This window comes from Micrasema longulum, unplaced genomic scaffold (assembly GCF_059751315.1).
Source record: "Micrasema longulum isolate JH-2025_06_02 unplaced genomic scaffold, ASM5975131v1 h1tg000243l, whole genome shotgun sequence".
NCBI lineage: Eukaryota > Metazoa > Arthropoda > Insecta > Trichoptera > Brachycentridae > Micrasema > Micrasema longulum.
In genome coordinates, this window is record NW_028277448.1 from 579,772 (window position 1) to 596,258 (window position 16,487).

General features: G+C 30.8%; 1 protein-coding gene across 1 annotated transcript; it reads left to right on the top strand.

Moving 5' to 3' along the window:
* Window positions 1-402: 402 nt before the first annotated feature.
* Window positions 403-13,474, top strand: LOC148283394 (solute carrier family 25 member 32). The gene is made up of 6 exons (XM_088223610.1): window positions 403-758; window positions 846-999; window positions 1,759-2,008; window positions 5,811-5,924; window positions 7,749-7,894; window positions 12,428-13,474. The coding sequence occupies exons 1-6, from the start codon at window positions 611-613 to the stop codon at window positions 12,570-12,572; spliced, it is 957 nt and encodes a 318-aa protein (XP_088079736.1). The 5' UTR covers window positions 403-610; the 3' UTR covers window positions 12,573-13,474.
* The last annotated feature ends 3,013 nt before the right edge of the window (window positions 13,475-16,487 follow it).

The following is a 16,487-nucleotide window of genomic DNA, read 5'->3' on the forward strand; positions in this document are numbered from 1 at the left end:
TGGATTTATTTTTTAATAGCGGTAATTAAAATGGTTTTTTTTTTCAGAATTGGCTGACGTTAAACCAAAAGGTTATTATTATCAAAGTGCCTTATTGTTTGAGAAATCCTAGAACACAAAATAATGTACTGGAAGGTTATATTAATTCGTACTTAAATCGCGTTTTTTCCCAATTCAAACAAAGGTTGATTTTTTGGTGAATAATGAAAATACCTGCTTTTTTTACGAGGAAATAAGTTTTGAATGCATGAATATTTTAGACACGCATCTCGTATTACCATCAGTTTCTTTATTGTATTTCTTCGTATGTTTGCAGGAAGTACTTAAACAATCTACATACAAAATAATATTTTAATGGCAATACATTAAAAAATTTCAAAGATAAAACTTTTGTTTCCATTTACTGTCATTTTCTATATTACATTAGTATCTATGGCCCCTTTGTCATTCTCGTCTGGTTGAAGAATCCTTGATTGCGCCTTTGCGATAAAATTGCATAAGCTTATTTAAAAATGTTTCCTCGCGCTCTAAATACTTGGTATATTTGGTGAATCAAGATGTTACGTGTAAGAAAAAATCTCCAAGATAATTGCCATTGTTTGTTTTCACTATGACTTCAATGAAAAGTTCAAGTTCTACAACAAAATTAAATTTCTTAAGTCATGTGAGGTATGAACATCTCGTTGCCGGAATTTCGGGCGGTGTAACGTCGACTCTTATTCTCCATCCTTTAGATCTTATAAAGATCAGGTTTGCTGGTGAGTATTTATAGTTCTGTCTCGTGACATACTCGCACGTGTCATTTGACGTATGTCCAAAATAAAGTGATACATTTTATTTTTTAGTAAATGATGGAAGAACTTCATCCGCTCCGAAGTACGATGGTTTGAAGAATGCATTTTCTACCATTTTCAAAAATGAAGGAATTCGTGGATTGTACCGGGGTGTAACACCAAATGTTTGGGGATCTGGCTCAGCATGGGGATTTTATTTTTTATTGTAAGTTCAGTAATTTTTTCATAACAAAATTGGAAGAAAACTGTAGCGCGTAAGTGGTGAAAAAAGGCTCTGGTAAAGAAAAGTAGATACATTATTTCCAACATAGCAAACATGAAAACTCGCGATAAAAAAATAACTGTTGGGTCAGTCTATTTTCCCTTTTGTTTATATTAAAATAACGACTCAATTTTTCTTTTCAATGGCACAATACCACCCTTTATACACCTCATATTATTTATTTATTGAGTATTACATTAATCACAAATATACGTGATTTGGTTATAGTGTATCCCTCACTGGGAAATCCCGCAGTGAGGATCACATTTTACAAGTTTTTTTGACAATCAATTCATTTATTTATTTAATATATAAAGGTAATATTTAGAATTCCGTATGTAAAAAATATTTTTTCAGTCTAAATGTTTTTTGACAAAGAGCCTCTCCGCGGTTTCGGAGTGTCAAATATTTTTTTTCATTTATATTTTTTGAATCAATTATTATAATATTATATTAGTTTTGCGAGTATTTTTTTTAATAATACAAAAAAAAAAAAAAGAAATAAAAATTTTAAATGACACATTCCTCACTGTCATTTCAAGTCTTTTGTCTATGCATTTCTAACTAGAGTTTTGAACACATATTTTTATTTATTTTCTCCATGCCTCTTTACTTAATTAAATATAAAGTTAGATTTTGAATTTTTGTCTTGAAATGCTTTTTGTTCATTAGCAATAAATAAATAACATAGCTGTTCCGCAGCTATAACACAATCAAGACATGGATCCAGGGCGGGAACGCCAAGACTCCTCTGGGGCCCGGCATGCACATGCTGGCTGCTGCGGAAGCCGGAGTCCTAACCCTGATGATGACCAACCCCATCTGGGTGGTGAAGACTCGCCTCTGCCTGCAGTACTCGGGGGAGAACCTCACTGAGAACATGCGCTACCGGGGCATGATGGATGGTCTGTGTAAAATATACAAATATGAAGGCTTCAAGGGACTTTACAGAGTAAGTTTTAATTTTAGATTATTATATTAATATTCTTGAATGAATACAGTTCTATCTTTAAAATAGAATAAGAACTCTGGATGACTTTTAATGACACGATGGCTACTCAAAAATAAAATTAATGCATGAATGAATTAATAATTTATCATAATAATTGAAATTGAGTGGAGATTAGTCCGCCTTGAATTGCTTAGTGCGTTTGCCTACCACGCTCTCAGGTTTGATTACTAACAAGGTTGACATGAAATATTAATTTAATACGTGATTTTCACTTCAATATTTCATAGACCCTGGACTGATACTTGAAGCATAAATCTTGCCTTCATATATATTACAAATGATTGCTGATAAGTTGCGATTGAAGTGCTAATACAGTGCTCTATGCACCATTAGGTATGGGGATAAGGAAATGGTGTTGATAATAAATATTCTTCGACTATTAGTATTTTTTTAATTCAAATTACACTAGGTACTATAAGAATCTACCAATTTAACGCATTGGTATGAGACCGGGTTATATTATATTATAGTGATTGTTACTTGTCTCTTTGATACATGATGACCCAGTAAGAAACATAAAAATAAAACATATAGTTAAAATATAAACAATAGTTTCGGAAGTGTATTCCTCCGATTCCCCTTTTATTATTTGTTAATAGACTATCAAACGAAGCCAAACAATTCGATTTCTAATAGTTTGTATCTTATTATATCAGCATTATGATTTTTTAAAGTTTTGAAATTACTCACAACTTCTAGTCTGTGAGTTCTGCTGATTGGTGAGTTGGCTTTCCATAAACCGGAAAACTATCACAACACCAACCGTTGGTTGATCCGGCTAGTGACATCGTTCAAAGTATTTTATTTTATTAAAATATTTTTTATAATTTTTTGAGAAAATTTGCTGTGCAATTAAATGCTCTAATTTTTACCGCGTGCAAGAAATCATTTTTTATATCCAATTTCCTGTAGCACTGAATTTCCTCATTCCTCTGAAATTATAGTAATTCAGTTTTTTAAATATAATTTTAAATAATCGTAACACCGATATTCATCATAATGCCGATCCTTTCAATAACCATCACTAGTCCTACTTAGCAACATCAAAATTAGTATATAGAACATAAAGGTATATTTTTGCTTGTTTATTTGGCCAATTAGAGCTTCGGCCTACTAATAGATGTCTTCTGACTAGGTATTTTACTAACTCACATATATAACAAATAACATGCTAACTCTAACTGAGCATTTAAAAAATAGTATTTGCACATCAATACCCATCACTGCATTGCACGGTTTTTTTACCATATTTTCAATTAATTGATAAATGGAGTCAGATATTAAATTTAAATTTTCAACTTTCACTAGTGTCACTTGCTTAATTTCTTACACACGATTGTTTAATACATCATTCCCCTTTGCATATTTCCCAGTGGTACATAGGGCACTGCATTTTTAAACCAAATGCAGTGTATTTCGATCATCTGATTCATAAAGGTAATGTGATCAGTCCTACACTTCAGGTCCCAGTCCAGAAACAATGAAATATTGCATATTATTAAAATTTAAAACATTAACTTTGTGGTAAAACATCTTATTAAATGTTACTACATAATTGTATTTAACCGTTATCGACTTTTCTATGTCTACTGGTTTTGAGATGTACCTATCTCTTCCTCGGGAGACCAATTAAACCAACATACAAATTCCACTATGCACCTTCACCATAGTAATTGACAAGGAAATATTGCAGTTTAAACAACCTCTAAAATCAGTATTTCATGTTAACCGTGCCAGAAATCGTACACAAGACCTCAGAATCTCTCCAACCAATTTCCTTACTCTGGATTTTTTACCTGAGTGCAATCATCGAGCTGAAAAGACTCGTCCAGAGTTCTGATTATATTTCTATTTATTTTCTGAAATATTTTCATCGTAATAGCCAAAAAAATGACGAGCTGAACAAATAATTAGGACGATATTCAATTAGCGCCCATCTACTTTTATGCAAGTGCGTTGGTTGTGCTAAGGGCAGCAGTATTGCAGTTACTATTAACTTTTTCTATTGTGATATTTATAATAATTTGAAAGTAATTTAAATGACATATTTACTTTAAAAAATTAGTTTTCCTGTAGATGGTTATGTAAGTCATTCAATTTTAGTAACCATAATATTATGTTTAATGATATTAAAATATTTTTTCAAAGCCAACACAATTATGCATAAAATTTATCACTTCTTGAAGAAGAATTCAAGAATGAAATGGTCTTTCATTAAAATAATATAATTCATATTATGTGAATAAAAATTTAATTTGTGAAATTTACACTTTAAAATCTTTATTTACTTCGTAATGACCTATGTACATATTTTCTTACCAACATTGCTAGAGTTGTTGTTAACTTTTAACTATGGGTAAATCTCGTATAGTTAAATTGTATGTATATAACATGGTAATTAAGGTGGTCTTTATGTTTACTAAAGCATGTAAATAATTACATCGCCTTTTATATTTATTAATCACACATTTTACTGTAAGTCAAACAAAGGTGCATTGATAACAATAATCCAATGCGTCCATGCAAATATTTACAATGCTTAAAACCTGGTTGTGGTCCCATGGTAGTGTTGTGGACTCACGGACCAAAGGTCCGAGGTTCAAATCCCATCTACCACAACTCAATTTTACATTTTTCCAGCACAAGTTATTTACGACTCTTAGGAAATGGTCTGAGAATTTAAATATTTGAGTAAATAAATAAGAACTCAAGTATTTCTCTTTAATTAAAAAAAATATAATAACATCTTATTCTGTATTACCTATCTTCCTTTAGTTACAAATGATGTATCAATATTTCTATGCTCTTGTATTATTATTTAGTACAATACTTAAGTATAATCCCTAAGAATTTTGAACACGTAAAACTCATCATCCACGACAAATATAATAAAAATACATTTCAGATTTTTATAATGTTTATATCAATTAGTATTTGCACTGTTTTTTGCATAGTATATATTTCTAAAAAAATAATGCTTATTTAATTAACAAATCACAACAGATGGAGATCATTTTAGAGAAGGAAATATGTAAGTCACCGCAGAATCATCTAACCCATTGAGTCGCAAACTTCTATGCCACGCACAGAACTATATTTTTCATCCGCCCGGATACACAAAAGTACCTACTGATTATTTTCATTTGTTGATTTTTTGTTACATTCACCATTTTTGCCTATTTTTGAGTATCTATATTCATTTGTTTTTGTTATATTATAATCTTGCCTTAATTTTGTGTATGTGGTGTTACGGTCAACACGCTTGCCTGCCATGCAAAAGGTCTCGGGTTCGATTCTCGACATGGTTGATATGAAATATTTAATCAATAAGGCGTTTTTATGCTTGAATATTTCATAATCCCTGGACTGGCTCCTGAAGCGTATGACTGATTATCTTACCTTCATGTAAGAAAAATGATCAAGATACACCGCAATTGGTGTACCAATGCAGTGCCCTGTACACCATTAGGTGCGGAAAGGGAATGGAGATAAAGAATAATCCTGCCCATGTGATTAGTTTATTCATTATTATAACTATTGAAAACCCATTAAATTAATAATATCACAAAGTTTTTTTATTTCCATAGGTATTTTGTGGCAGTTATAAAACACCATTTATTCAGTGTGTGCTGTTTTCGATTATGTATACTATGGGTGCAGTGTATACCTATATTATATGTGTATGCTTAGCTGCACCGTTTCTAACCAAACATAAAGTTTAACAATACTATTTTTGTTTCAGGGATTTGTACCCGGTATGTTTGGTGTATCGCACGGAGCATTGCAGTTCATGACGTATGAAGAAATGAAAAATAGATATAATCAATATAGATATTTACCAATAGATACAAAATTGGTAAGTTTAGTTTAACTTATATAATTTAAGATACAGTAGTTTAATTTATTTTGGTAATCAATTAATTCAGTTGCGTACACCGACCATATTTCTAATAATAATGTGATAATTTTTAAATGTTTTTTAAATATTCTAGAAAATTAAAAGTCCGAACTTATGTAGTTGCTCAATATTATTATATTTTATAATTTTTTACCAAGTATAATGTTATTGAGGTAAAAGACAGTGTCTGCGTTTTTGCATTTATTCTTTCGTGATGTCTCTGCTTTTCTTTCATTTCATTTACAGTGGATACTCATGGAAAATAGAACTTCTTGCATCTTCATAGTTAAAAATTCAACAAGAAATGAAAAAGGATTGAAATATTCATATAGAAACAGAAGAAAAATATATAATCGTCCCCGTTGTCTTGTGTATAAGTATCTTATGAAATAAAATTATGTTAATTTATCCATTTAGCACAAGAACAGATACGACACAAAGCGATAATATCTTTATAATTTTTAAAGAAGTTAAGTTCATGTGAAATAACAATTAATCCAAAATCAAAAACTATACTACTAATAAAGGTATATAATGCACAATGTATGTATATATGTATAAAATGGTGATAGACTGTTAATAGAGGAATGTAGAGGAATTTGTGTATCTGGGTGGTATGTTTACTAGGGATGGAATGGCTGAGAAAGATATTGAAAGGAGGGTGAGTGCCAGGAACCGAGTGAACGGTGCACTTAAATCAACCTTGGCAAATAAATGTCTGTCGCAAGAGGCAAAATTAGCAGTTCACAATGGAGCCCTGGTCCCGACCCTGATGTATGGGAGCGAAGTAGGGACTTGGAAAAACAGGGATGAAAGTAGGCTGAATGCTGTCAAAATGCGATCTCAAATGACAATGTTGAGATAGATGCACAAATGTTGAGATCCGTACATTATGCAAGGCTGTGATAAGCATTATCGACAAAATCAAGAAAGGAGCTCTGCGTTGATTTGGACATGTAGAGCGAATGGACAGCGAAAGAACAGCTAAAAATATTTACCATGCGAATGTTGATGGATGCAGAAATACAGGAAGACCGAGAAAGACATGGCATGACCAAATCCAACAAATACTTGAAGATGGACATGTTAAAAGTCGGAATAATCGGCGCACGTGCATGAGAAGTTGTATGAATGTAGAGGAAGCGAGATCTGTATGCAAAGGTAAAGTGATCTGGCGTTCTATCCTCTCTGCCTATCCTTACAGAGAAACGGCATGACGGTTTGTTTGTTTAGACTGTTTATAATAAAAAGAAGTAATATGTAAAAAAAAAAAAATTAATGTTATTTACTTGTGAAATAATGATTTTTTTAAACAACATACCTACCAAAACCACACTCCACTTTTTTACACACGCATCCTCACACACAAAAAAAAAACTCGCACACATGCACTTCTATAAATTATATTTAACTGAACTGGATTTTTATAATTGTATTTATGTGAAAAACTGATTTGGCTTTATTTTATGTTTTTTTTATTATGTTGTGTATATTTCTTTGTATTGCTGTTGTTTTTCTTAATAAACAAAAAAAATAAAAATAAAAAAAAAAAAACAATAATTCATTGATTACATCATCTTGTTGCCACACGTAAAATTTCTTGATACTCCATATCTTAAGAAGGTCAAAGATTATCAGTTGTATTCCAGTAATATTATACTAACCAGTTTGAAATTAACCCGGAGAATCTACAAAAATATTACTGTTTTTAGAATAATTTCTAATGTAAATGATGTTTTGATGTCTCCTGGTCGTAATGTAAGCCTGGTGGAAATGTTTCAGAGTACAGGAGAATACCTGTCATTTGCGGCTGTGTCCAAGCTGATTGCGGCAGCTGCCACGTATCCTTATCAGGTGGTGCGAGCTCGTCTACAGGACCAACACCACTCCTACTCCGGGGCGTGGCATTGTGTGACCGACACCTGGAGGTATGAACGCCTGCGCGGCTTTTACAAGGGCCTATGTCCTTACTTACTTCACGTCACTCCAAACATTTGCCTCGTCATGCTCATTTGGGAGAAATTCACCAACAAAAGTGATTAAATTACTCACCTTCTTGGGGTAAACTGAGAAAAGGTGTAGTGGTCAGAATACGCACGGCTATTCCACATATTTTAGTAATGGAAACTATCTCATTGATTGATGTTTATTTTAGGGTTGGCTTTGTTTTGATATTTTAAACCACATGCTAATGATAAGTACCATGAATTGTACTTTCTAGTTTCTGTGTTCATATCATCAGCGGAAATTTGACATGCTGTAAAGGGACAAAGTGTAAATTATTCAAGAGACAGAAAATAATATATTTTTAGAATTGTGTGTCATGTTTATGTATGTATGAACTATTATTAACGTTACCAATTTTTGTTGTACAATATTTGTTATAATGTATCAACTATAAATAATAGGATGTATTATTTATTTTCTTTCTTTTCCCTCTCTTGAACAATTTACATTTTTTCCCCAGCATTTCAAATTTCCATCGAAAATGTCTTCGCCGTGAAGATATACACAGTAGTGTAACCTGAAACATTTGCATAAATAAATAGAATAATAACTCAATTAAAAGAAAAACAACAATTAACATCCGAACGGCTGTAAAAACCTTAACACCTCGCAGACTATCTTATTTATTTGATTCTACAAACTGACTTATCTGATAATATTTTCATGACTATCCAAGATCTAATTATTGATTTAAGTAATTTGTTAGTTGCTGTCAACTGTGGAATAATTAAATAAGGCATTGCCAAATATGGTTTGATAAAATAGTCCAAAAAATGAAAATAGTGAATGTTGAAATTGTAATATAAATTCATTATTACACTTTTTTTAGAATTACATTATTAAAAAAAATGTCAATATAACAAAGTCACACATTTTAACAAAAAAAAAAAATCCTCTGTTATTTTTTATACCAATTTCTGATTTGGCAATTTATTTTTACTTTTAATGAATATAGTGTTACTTTTGAAATATGGGGTTTTACTTGATTTACTGAAACTTCAATTGATCAACCACTCTTCATCCCGAATCGTTCGAAAGCACAAGTGAATTATTATTTGAACTTTATAATGTGAAACTGTAATGAGTATGTATAATGCTGGCACCTCCTTGAAAGTATATATATATATATATGAATATATAATACAAATTAATAACGTGTGTTTTCCTAGTTAAAGTTATTTTTAATTATTATAAACTTTATTTATGAATGTTTCTCCCCTTATTTATGAAATTAAATTCCTCTTCATTATGTTTTATTTTTATAGTATTTAATAAATATTTAGCACAATGACATGTAAAATAATATCAAAGGCCTTTGTGCCCCTAGGTTAATAATTTAATATAATTTTTAAATTAATAAATTCATACTTTTACTTAAGTTAGTTAGTGAATGTTTATGTTGTAACGCAATATTTACCATAAACCTGAAAAAGTTTTAAAGTATTCTACTGTTGAAAAAATTTTCTGACTGCATAATATCCTAATGTTCTTCAGTTCTTGGGTGGACATTTTTGCGCTAGTAATAATTTAGGTGCAGTAAGCCTCTACCTCTGTAAACCTTTAGGTCAATGAATATTATGTCTCATGAAGTGGTCTTAATGTTTATTTAACAGTCAAATGTATAATCAAAGTTGTTCAGGGACCCAGGTTTATTTCATTTTATATAATTAAAGTAAAAAATATTTTTTCTGAACGCAGAGTGAAGTCACAGTGCTGTGTGTTAATTCTAGTGTTTATTTTATCATGGCACTGATAAATAATTACCATTCATCCCGCACATTAATACTTTAATATTTGACGGGACTGAGAATCAGGTATATAATTGAAGAGCTAGACAATTAATACAATGTATTTTATTAATATGACAAAAAAAAAACAAAATTTTACTATTGAAAAACTATTAAAATTGTTCAGTATCCTTTTTCATAAAAGTGCTGTACACCCTTGAGTTAACAAGATCGTCAGGCAAAAAAGTACAGTTAAACTACAATTATCCGGATTAATGAGTGCCAGACATTATCACATAAAAACTTACTTAAACATGTCCAGCAAAGTTAATTGCTTTGACGAAGAAACTCGCCGGCCGCCAGCGCTCTTTTTTATTTGTTACTACAACATCTCCTTTATTTTTTATTTCCTGATAACGATCCTTATATTTGGCAATCCGGATGGCCGGAGTTCGGATAAACTGAGTTCTACTGTATTTATAATGTTGTATTTTGATAAAAAATATTGTATATAAGTAGCTAAAAGGTAAAGATTGTGGAATATTTATTTATATACGTATGTATGTGTAATTAATATTGATCAAAATTTTCTAACCACTCCCAAAGCTTTGATAATAAAGTAAATATATTTATTGTGCATTTTTTTCATGAATAGATAAAGAATGTTGCTCATGACGAAATGTATTTATCACACTGTGATTTTTATCAATCACTTAATCTCGCCAACATTGTGTTCTCTTATCTTACTTGGTTTAATGTAATATTGTCTGCTGTTAATTTGCTTTTTGAAAATTGGTCAATACTTAATTACTTTATTTGAAGTTTTTATTAAAAAAAAAGAAATGTTATCAGGAGGATAATAATTTCATGTCTGTTGAATACCATTTGAAGGTGGCATTTTAAAGAACCTTTGTAACGTCACATTTATAATGAGTGGCTTACCTAGTCTTTGTAGTTGGGTACTTTCATGGTTCAGGGTTTCCAGATGTTTTCAGGTATTCATGTTATGTGTACATGGGGCATCATATTACGCGCTAGAGAATGGAAACACCCATCAGACAACACCTCATTATAATTATTCCATAGGCCTTAATGTAATTATTATTTATTGTGTGCCAGTGAGCAACACACAAGTAAGTGACTGGTGAACAGTTGTAGAAAGTCTCTGTGATTTCTGTAAAAATTAGCACTAACGCTATAGTATAAAACAAATTTAATAGCCAGTAATTGGTGCTGTTTATATAACGATTTTTTATGAGAAATCAATAAATGGAAGGTTTTTAAAAGTAAATGTTTGATTTTATCAATGAATCCCTTACACAACTTAATCAATTTGTATAAGACAAAATGCTATGTCTATATATTTCTGCAGGACAACACACTATGGTAGTATTTTCATAGAATAAAATGTACTACATACTAGGAACGCAGCGTTCATCTCTGTTTTGGGAATGGAGGAGTTTTGGTTACGTGTCCTCAGTGCGTTTAATATGAAGAACTCAACAAATGTAGATGTCTCACTTACTCTTTCATTTAAGTATTAAGAAAGGAGATCTTACTGCGGAACGTAAAATGAACACAAAATTCTGATAACTTTCTTTAGAAAAGCTTGTCTAGTTACTTAAATCTATGGGTACTACAAATGTTTTTTATGATCAAGTCTTTGGAAATACAGGGATCATATTGAAAGACTTTTTCTGTTTCACAATATTATGTTTAAAAAAAATAAATTGAATATTGTTTTCAAACATTTCAAAATTACATATTTCATTGTTTATATACATGTCGACTGTGGAAAGGCCAAAAGTTCCTAAGAAAAATGCAGCAGCTTTACAGAAGATCCGCTTAAAGTTTTTTTTTTTTTTTTTACATACTTTAAATAAAAATTAAAAATATGATATTTTTTACTAATTAAAAAAAACAACTTTAATTTGCTCTTCTGTAAAGGTGGCTTACCTCGCTTAGGAACTTTTGCCTTTCCACTGTCAGTATGAATATTCATCATATACTTAAGTTTGTGATGAATATTACAACTATCTTTTGGTGGCATTCAATTAAAACTTTTGCAAATAAAGATTTGTATTTTTATATGCTTTGATACTAGTTTTAAAGCAGATTTTTTTTTCATTTACTAACAGTTAGTAGTTGTGAATATCATTATAAACTAGTTACGCTCTCTATATTTACTTAATTTTTTTTAAACTCATAAGATCAGTCGTCAGAGAAAACTATTTTATTGTGGTAACTGAAGTATGTATGCGCCAAATCGGCAGTATTGTAAGTCAAGTGACTAAATCTTCACTGTCGTGTTGTTTTTTGCACTCTTTCTGCAAGTATTTGAAATCAAGGAAACAATTTTACTATCTCTTGGTTACATTATCTTCTAGCTTGTTCAATATTAAAATAAAGAAATCTTTATTTATGTACTTGAACTTTTTGAATATTGTATCCATATTTACAAAAAATTGTTTTAACTATACAAATTTAGTGTCTTGTTATTCTTTTTTTGCATGATGTCATACTGTAAATCACCGTATACAGATAGATAAATCAATCGTCTTGGTCTTGTATTCTCGGCTCATTGGGATTTGCTAAGCAAGGAGAAAGAACAGCAGTGGAAGCAAACATAAAAAAACCAGAATCCGAACCAGTTGAAAGCAATAATTTTTGTTGAGTACTAGTGAAAGTTTGGAGTGGGAACTAACCGTTATGTCCTGGTGGTTGCAGGTATGAAGGATGGCGAGGCTTTTACAAGGGCTTGAGGCCCAACCTGACCAGAGTTGTGCCCGCCACCATGATCACCTTCCTGAGTTATGAGAAGGTGTCTCACTACATGCTACACAAGGAACCACCACCAGGACATAAAGAGTGATGAACCTTCCACACACTAAATACTAATCCCCTTCCTTCGCGTCAGATTGAGTTATTAAGTTGATATTTTTATCTTAATCTTTCTTTGGTTAAATAGAATTTGAATATATTAAATTCTCTAACAAAACTGCATATAAGGAACACACAAATTTTTTGTCATACAGTGAATGGCAATTAAAAGTCCACACTTAAATTTCAGGTAATATGTCTAAATTTATACTTGGTTCTGGAAATGACCATTGAACTCCCAAACCTTCTATTTTAAAAAAAATATTATACTAGGTATATGAAAAAAAATATATGTACAAAAAAGAGTCTTCACTAGGTAAACCTGTAGGGGGAGGACTGTTCAGTGTTCAAACATTTTTATAAAGGTACTTTAGACCTTGACTAGCAGGTAACATACACTACATTAAATTTTGCATTTAGTTTTATTTCAAATATCTGATCGGTAACACCTCTCTTTAAATAATATATGATGAATCAAAATTCTATTTGATTAGGTTGAATGGGAAGACTATGGTACATCTAAGAAAAGGTGAACGATATGGTAACGAATGTATTCTCCCAACTGTTATAACATCCTCTGTATGTCATACGACTTACGGAGTAGGTAATTGAATTGGTCCACCGCATGAGGAGTACTATCCAGTATAAGGACATAATAAAAAATCTTACTTTAGCCAACGATCGAGGATCAACAAAGCGTATCGTCACCCTAACTTTGAAAACTCATAAATCTATAAATAATAAAAAATTCTATTTTGGCATTTTCTGTTAAGACTTCAAATAATATATATGTGTGTGTAAAACTTGTGCATTGACAGTATTGCTTGTTTTTTTTTTTAAATATCGAAACTTGCTGGAATTCGCCGCTGAAGTTTTTCCTCTTCCCTAAAAAAAGGCAATTTGAGATTTATGAGTTACAAATTAGGCCGATGATATTTCAGAAATTGTATTTCAAATTATTAATTTATTTCAAACCTTGCCACGCCGTGTGAGTCGTACTGTTTATATTATAAGATTTTATTGGCGTGGACTTTTTTGTTGCTCACTATATGTAAAACAATTCTAACATTAAAAATCGGCACACGGAAATATTTAAGAAATATGTATGTTTAAACATAGGCAGAATGATGAATGTACCACAGTATGTAATGTGGCCAATTAAACCAGCCAATGACTGGTCATAAACCCTGTAAATGCTTACACTTCCATATTCCTTTCTCATAAATGTTCTCTATCTATCTCAGTTTAAATATTGTTTTTTTTTTGTTATACTTTTTATTAATGAATGAAATTTTACGTTCCATACTGAACAATGATATTTGTTGTAATTTACAAAGCTTTATTTTTTACATTTGCAAAGACTTAAATATCAGAATTATTATGGAATTGAACCATTCTTTTGCTTGTGTAATTTTAAAAAAAGATTTGAAATTGGTTTTAAAGCCTAAAATATGTTTTTCCTGGATGTTTTCAATTTTAGATTGCCCTCTTTTAATTTTTGAGAATTGAATCTTTGTGCTGTGGAAAATATAATTTATAATCATTTTTATTTTCAAGGGATATTTTTTTTAATACTGCTAAAATACAGCGTAATATTACATGTTATTACTATTACATAAACATTATGAATCAGAATAAACGTAAATTATTAATATACAGTTGTTCACAGTGATATTGATACAAGCGCGCATTCGGATTTGTGTAGAATATCTGTGAAATTATTATATATATTGTCATCCTCTAGTTTTATGTAACAATATAAACTATTCTTACATAAACAAAAAAGTTTATCTTCTATGCCAAAAAAACTTAGGTGTGTTGTAAAATACAAGGGATGCCGGTAAAGAATTAATATGTTTGTTGTTTAATGGGTATTTTGTGTTTAAATTGGTGATGCCGTTGGATAGTGCTATCTGTACGAATTTCATTGTGAGATGGAATTTCGTATTGGTGAATGTTTCGTATTTTTTGTGTATAGTTTGTTCACATTTATTGATTGAAATAATTTCCAGAACATAAGGATGTAAAATTAAAATAGAGGATGAAAATGTATAAAATAATTTCACAGATATTCAACACAAAAATCGGAACGCATGCTTGTACCAATATCACTGAAAGTCCCTGTAAATAACTAACTAACTAACTAACTAACCATCACGCCATTTCCCCAGAGGGGTAGGCAGAGAGGATAGAACGCCACACCACTCTGTCCTGGCACACTTCCTTTGCTTCCTTCACATTCATACATCTTCTCATGCACGCACGTCGATTATTCCGACTTTTCACATGACCACTTTCAAGAATTTGTTGTACTTGATCATGCCATGTCTTTCTCGGCCTTCCTCGACTTCTACAACCAGACACATTCGCACCATAAATCTTTTTAGCCGTTCTTTCATCATTCATTCGCTCCACATGACCGAACCATCGCTTCTACCTTAAATATTCTACCACTGTTTAATCAATTAGGTAGAGAAAAAGTTCATACCATTACATTAGTACGAACTTGTTTACTGATTATTTAAATTAATTTCTTTATCATCTAAGACCATTTAAATATTTTATGTTTTGTTATAATATAGGTGCAGTTTACCAAAGATTTAGAAGAGTTGTAAACATATTCCAATCGTTATATATGAAATTTTATGCGTATAATTAATTCTAATTAGTTTTTAACTTCTAAGTTGTGATTGAAAAATGTATAAGAAACTGTCAATCGCAGTTCTGTTTGTCTCATCAAAATCATTTTCGCATGCCTTCTCCCAGTGCAGACAGTAAATTTAAAAAGGTACCACCTGCATATCTAAATCCAAGAGATCTTACTTTCTACAATATCCTCAGGGGCTTGTGTTTATATATGACTTTTAAATAACATTCTCATAGGACTAAATATGAAGATAATTTTACTGTTTATTTTTTTTTTAAGGAATATCATACGTAATAAATATAAAAGAATTGTGAGGGAATAGAGTTTAAAAATATGGCACAAATTTTTATTAAAATGTTCGCAGACACTTTTTCTCATAGGATCCACTCAAATGGACACATATCATAACTTCCTTACTTTTTGGAATATTTCACCCCCGATTGGACCGTACTTGATGATTTGAGATGGAACACTTGACATTTGTTGTCGGCTGTTTTTTATATGGACACAATATCTCCTGCTACCTTATAATTCGTTAGTTCCACATAGGCTATAAACTGTCATTTCACTACCAATGTTTTTTGAACTGACATGTATATTAATCATTTCCTAAATGAGAGACATGATTTTGACGGCTGTAGCCGGCATAACCGCAAACGTTTTCAGTAGTGTTTCTCAGATTTATTTCTTTTAAATGACTGAAAACCCATATTTTCTATATTATTTTAAAAATAGTATATGCATTTACCTTAATAGCTTGTGTTTTAACTAATTGTAATTATTTTTAAGTGTGCTCTAAAATGAGGCTGTTTTAGTAAAAATAAATTCAATAGAATTATTTTGATTGTTATAACATGTTTTGGTTAAATAAATGAATAAATAGTTCCACAGATATTTATTTGAAATCTTTAATGCCCGCCTTATAACTACTCACCGCTACAAGTGGTGTTTGGATTTGTTTCCAAGTAATGTATATTTATACTGCTTATAAAATAATTATACTCATATTTAAATACTAAGGAAAAGATTAGAGTATTTAAAAATATTATGACGTCTTTTTGTTTTAATAGATAAAATAAGTCTTACTAAAAAGCTATGCTGCATACTTGGGTATTAATAATGTATTTTATATTTCCCTCTCAAAAATGTTTTCCCCCCCTGTCACAGTAAGTTCCAATTTTAAATAGTTCTTAAACATTTATGAAAATATTCTACCAATCATACTGCAAACTCAATGTGAAATAAAAGCTCATTTCTATA

Coding starts and splice junctions, on each gene's coding strand:
- LOC148283394 (XM_088223610.1), top strand. CDS start 611: ATGACTTCAATGAAAAGTTCAAGTTCTACAACAAAATTAAATTTCTTA. Junction 1,000..1,758: donor TGGGGATTTTATTTTTTATT/GTAAGTTCAGTA, acceptor GCTGTTCCGCAG/CTATAACACAATCAAGACAT. Junction 7,895..12,427: donor TGTGTGACCGACACCTGGAG/GTATGAACGCCT, acceptor TGGTGGTTGCAG/GTATGAAGGATGGCGAGGCT.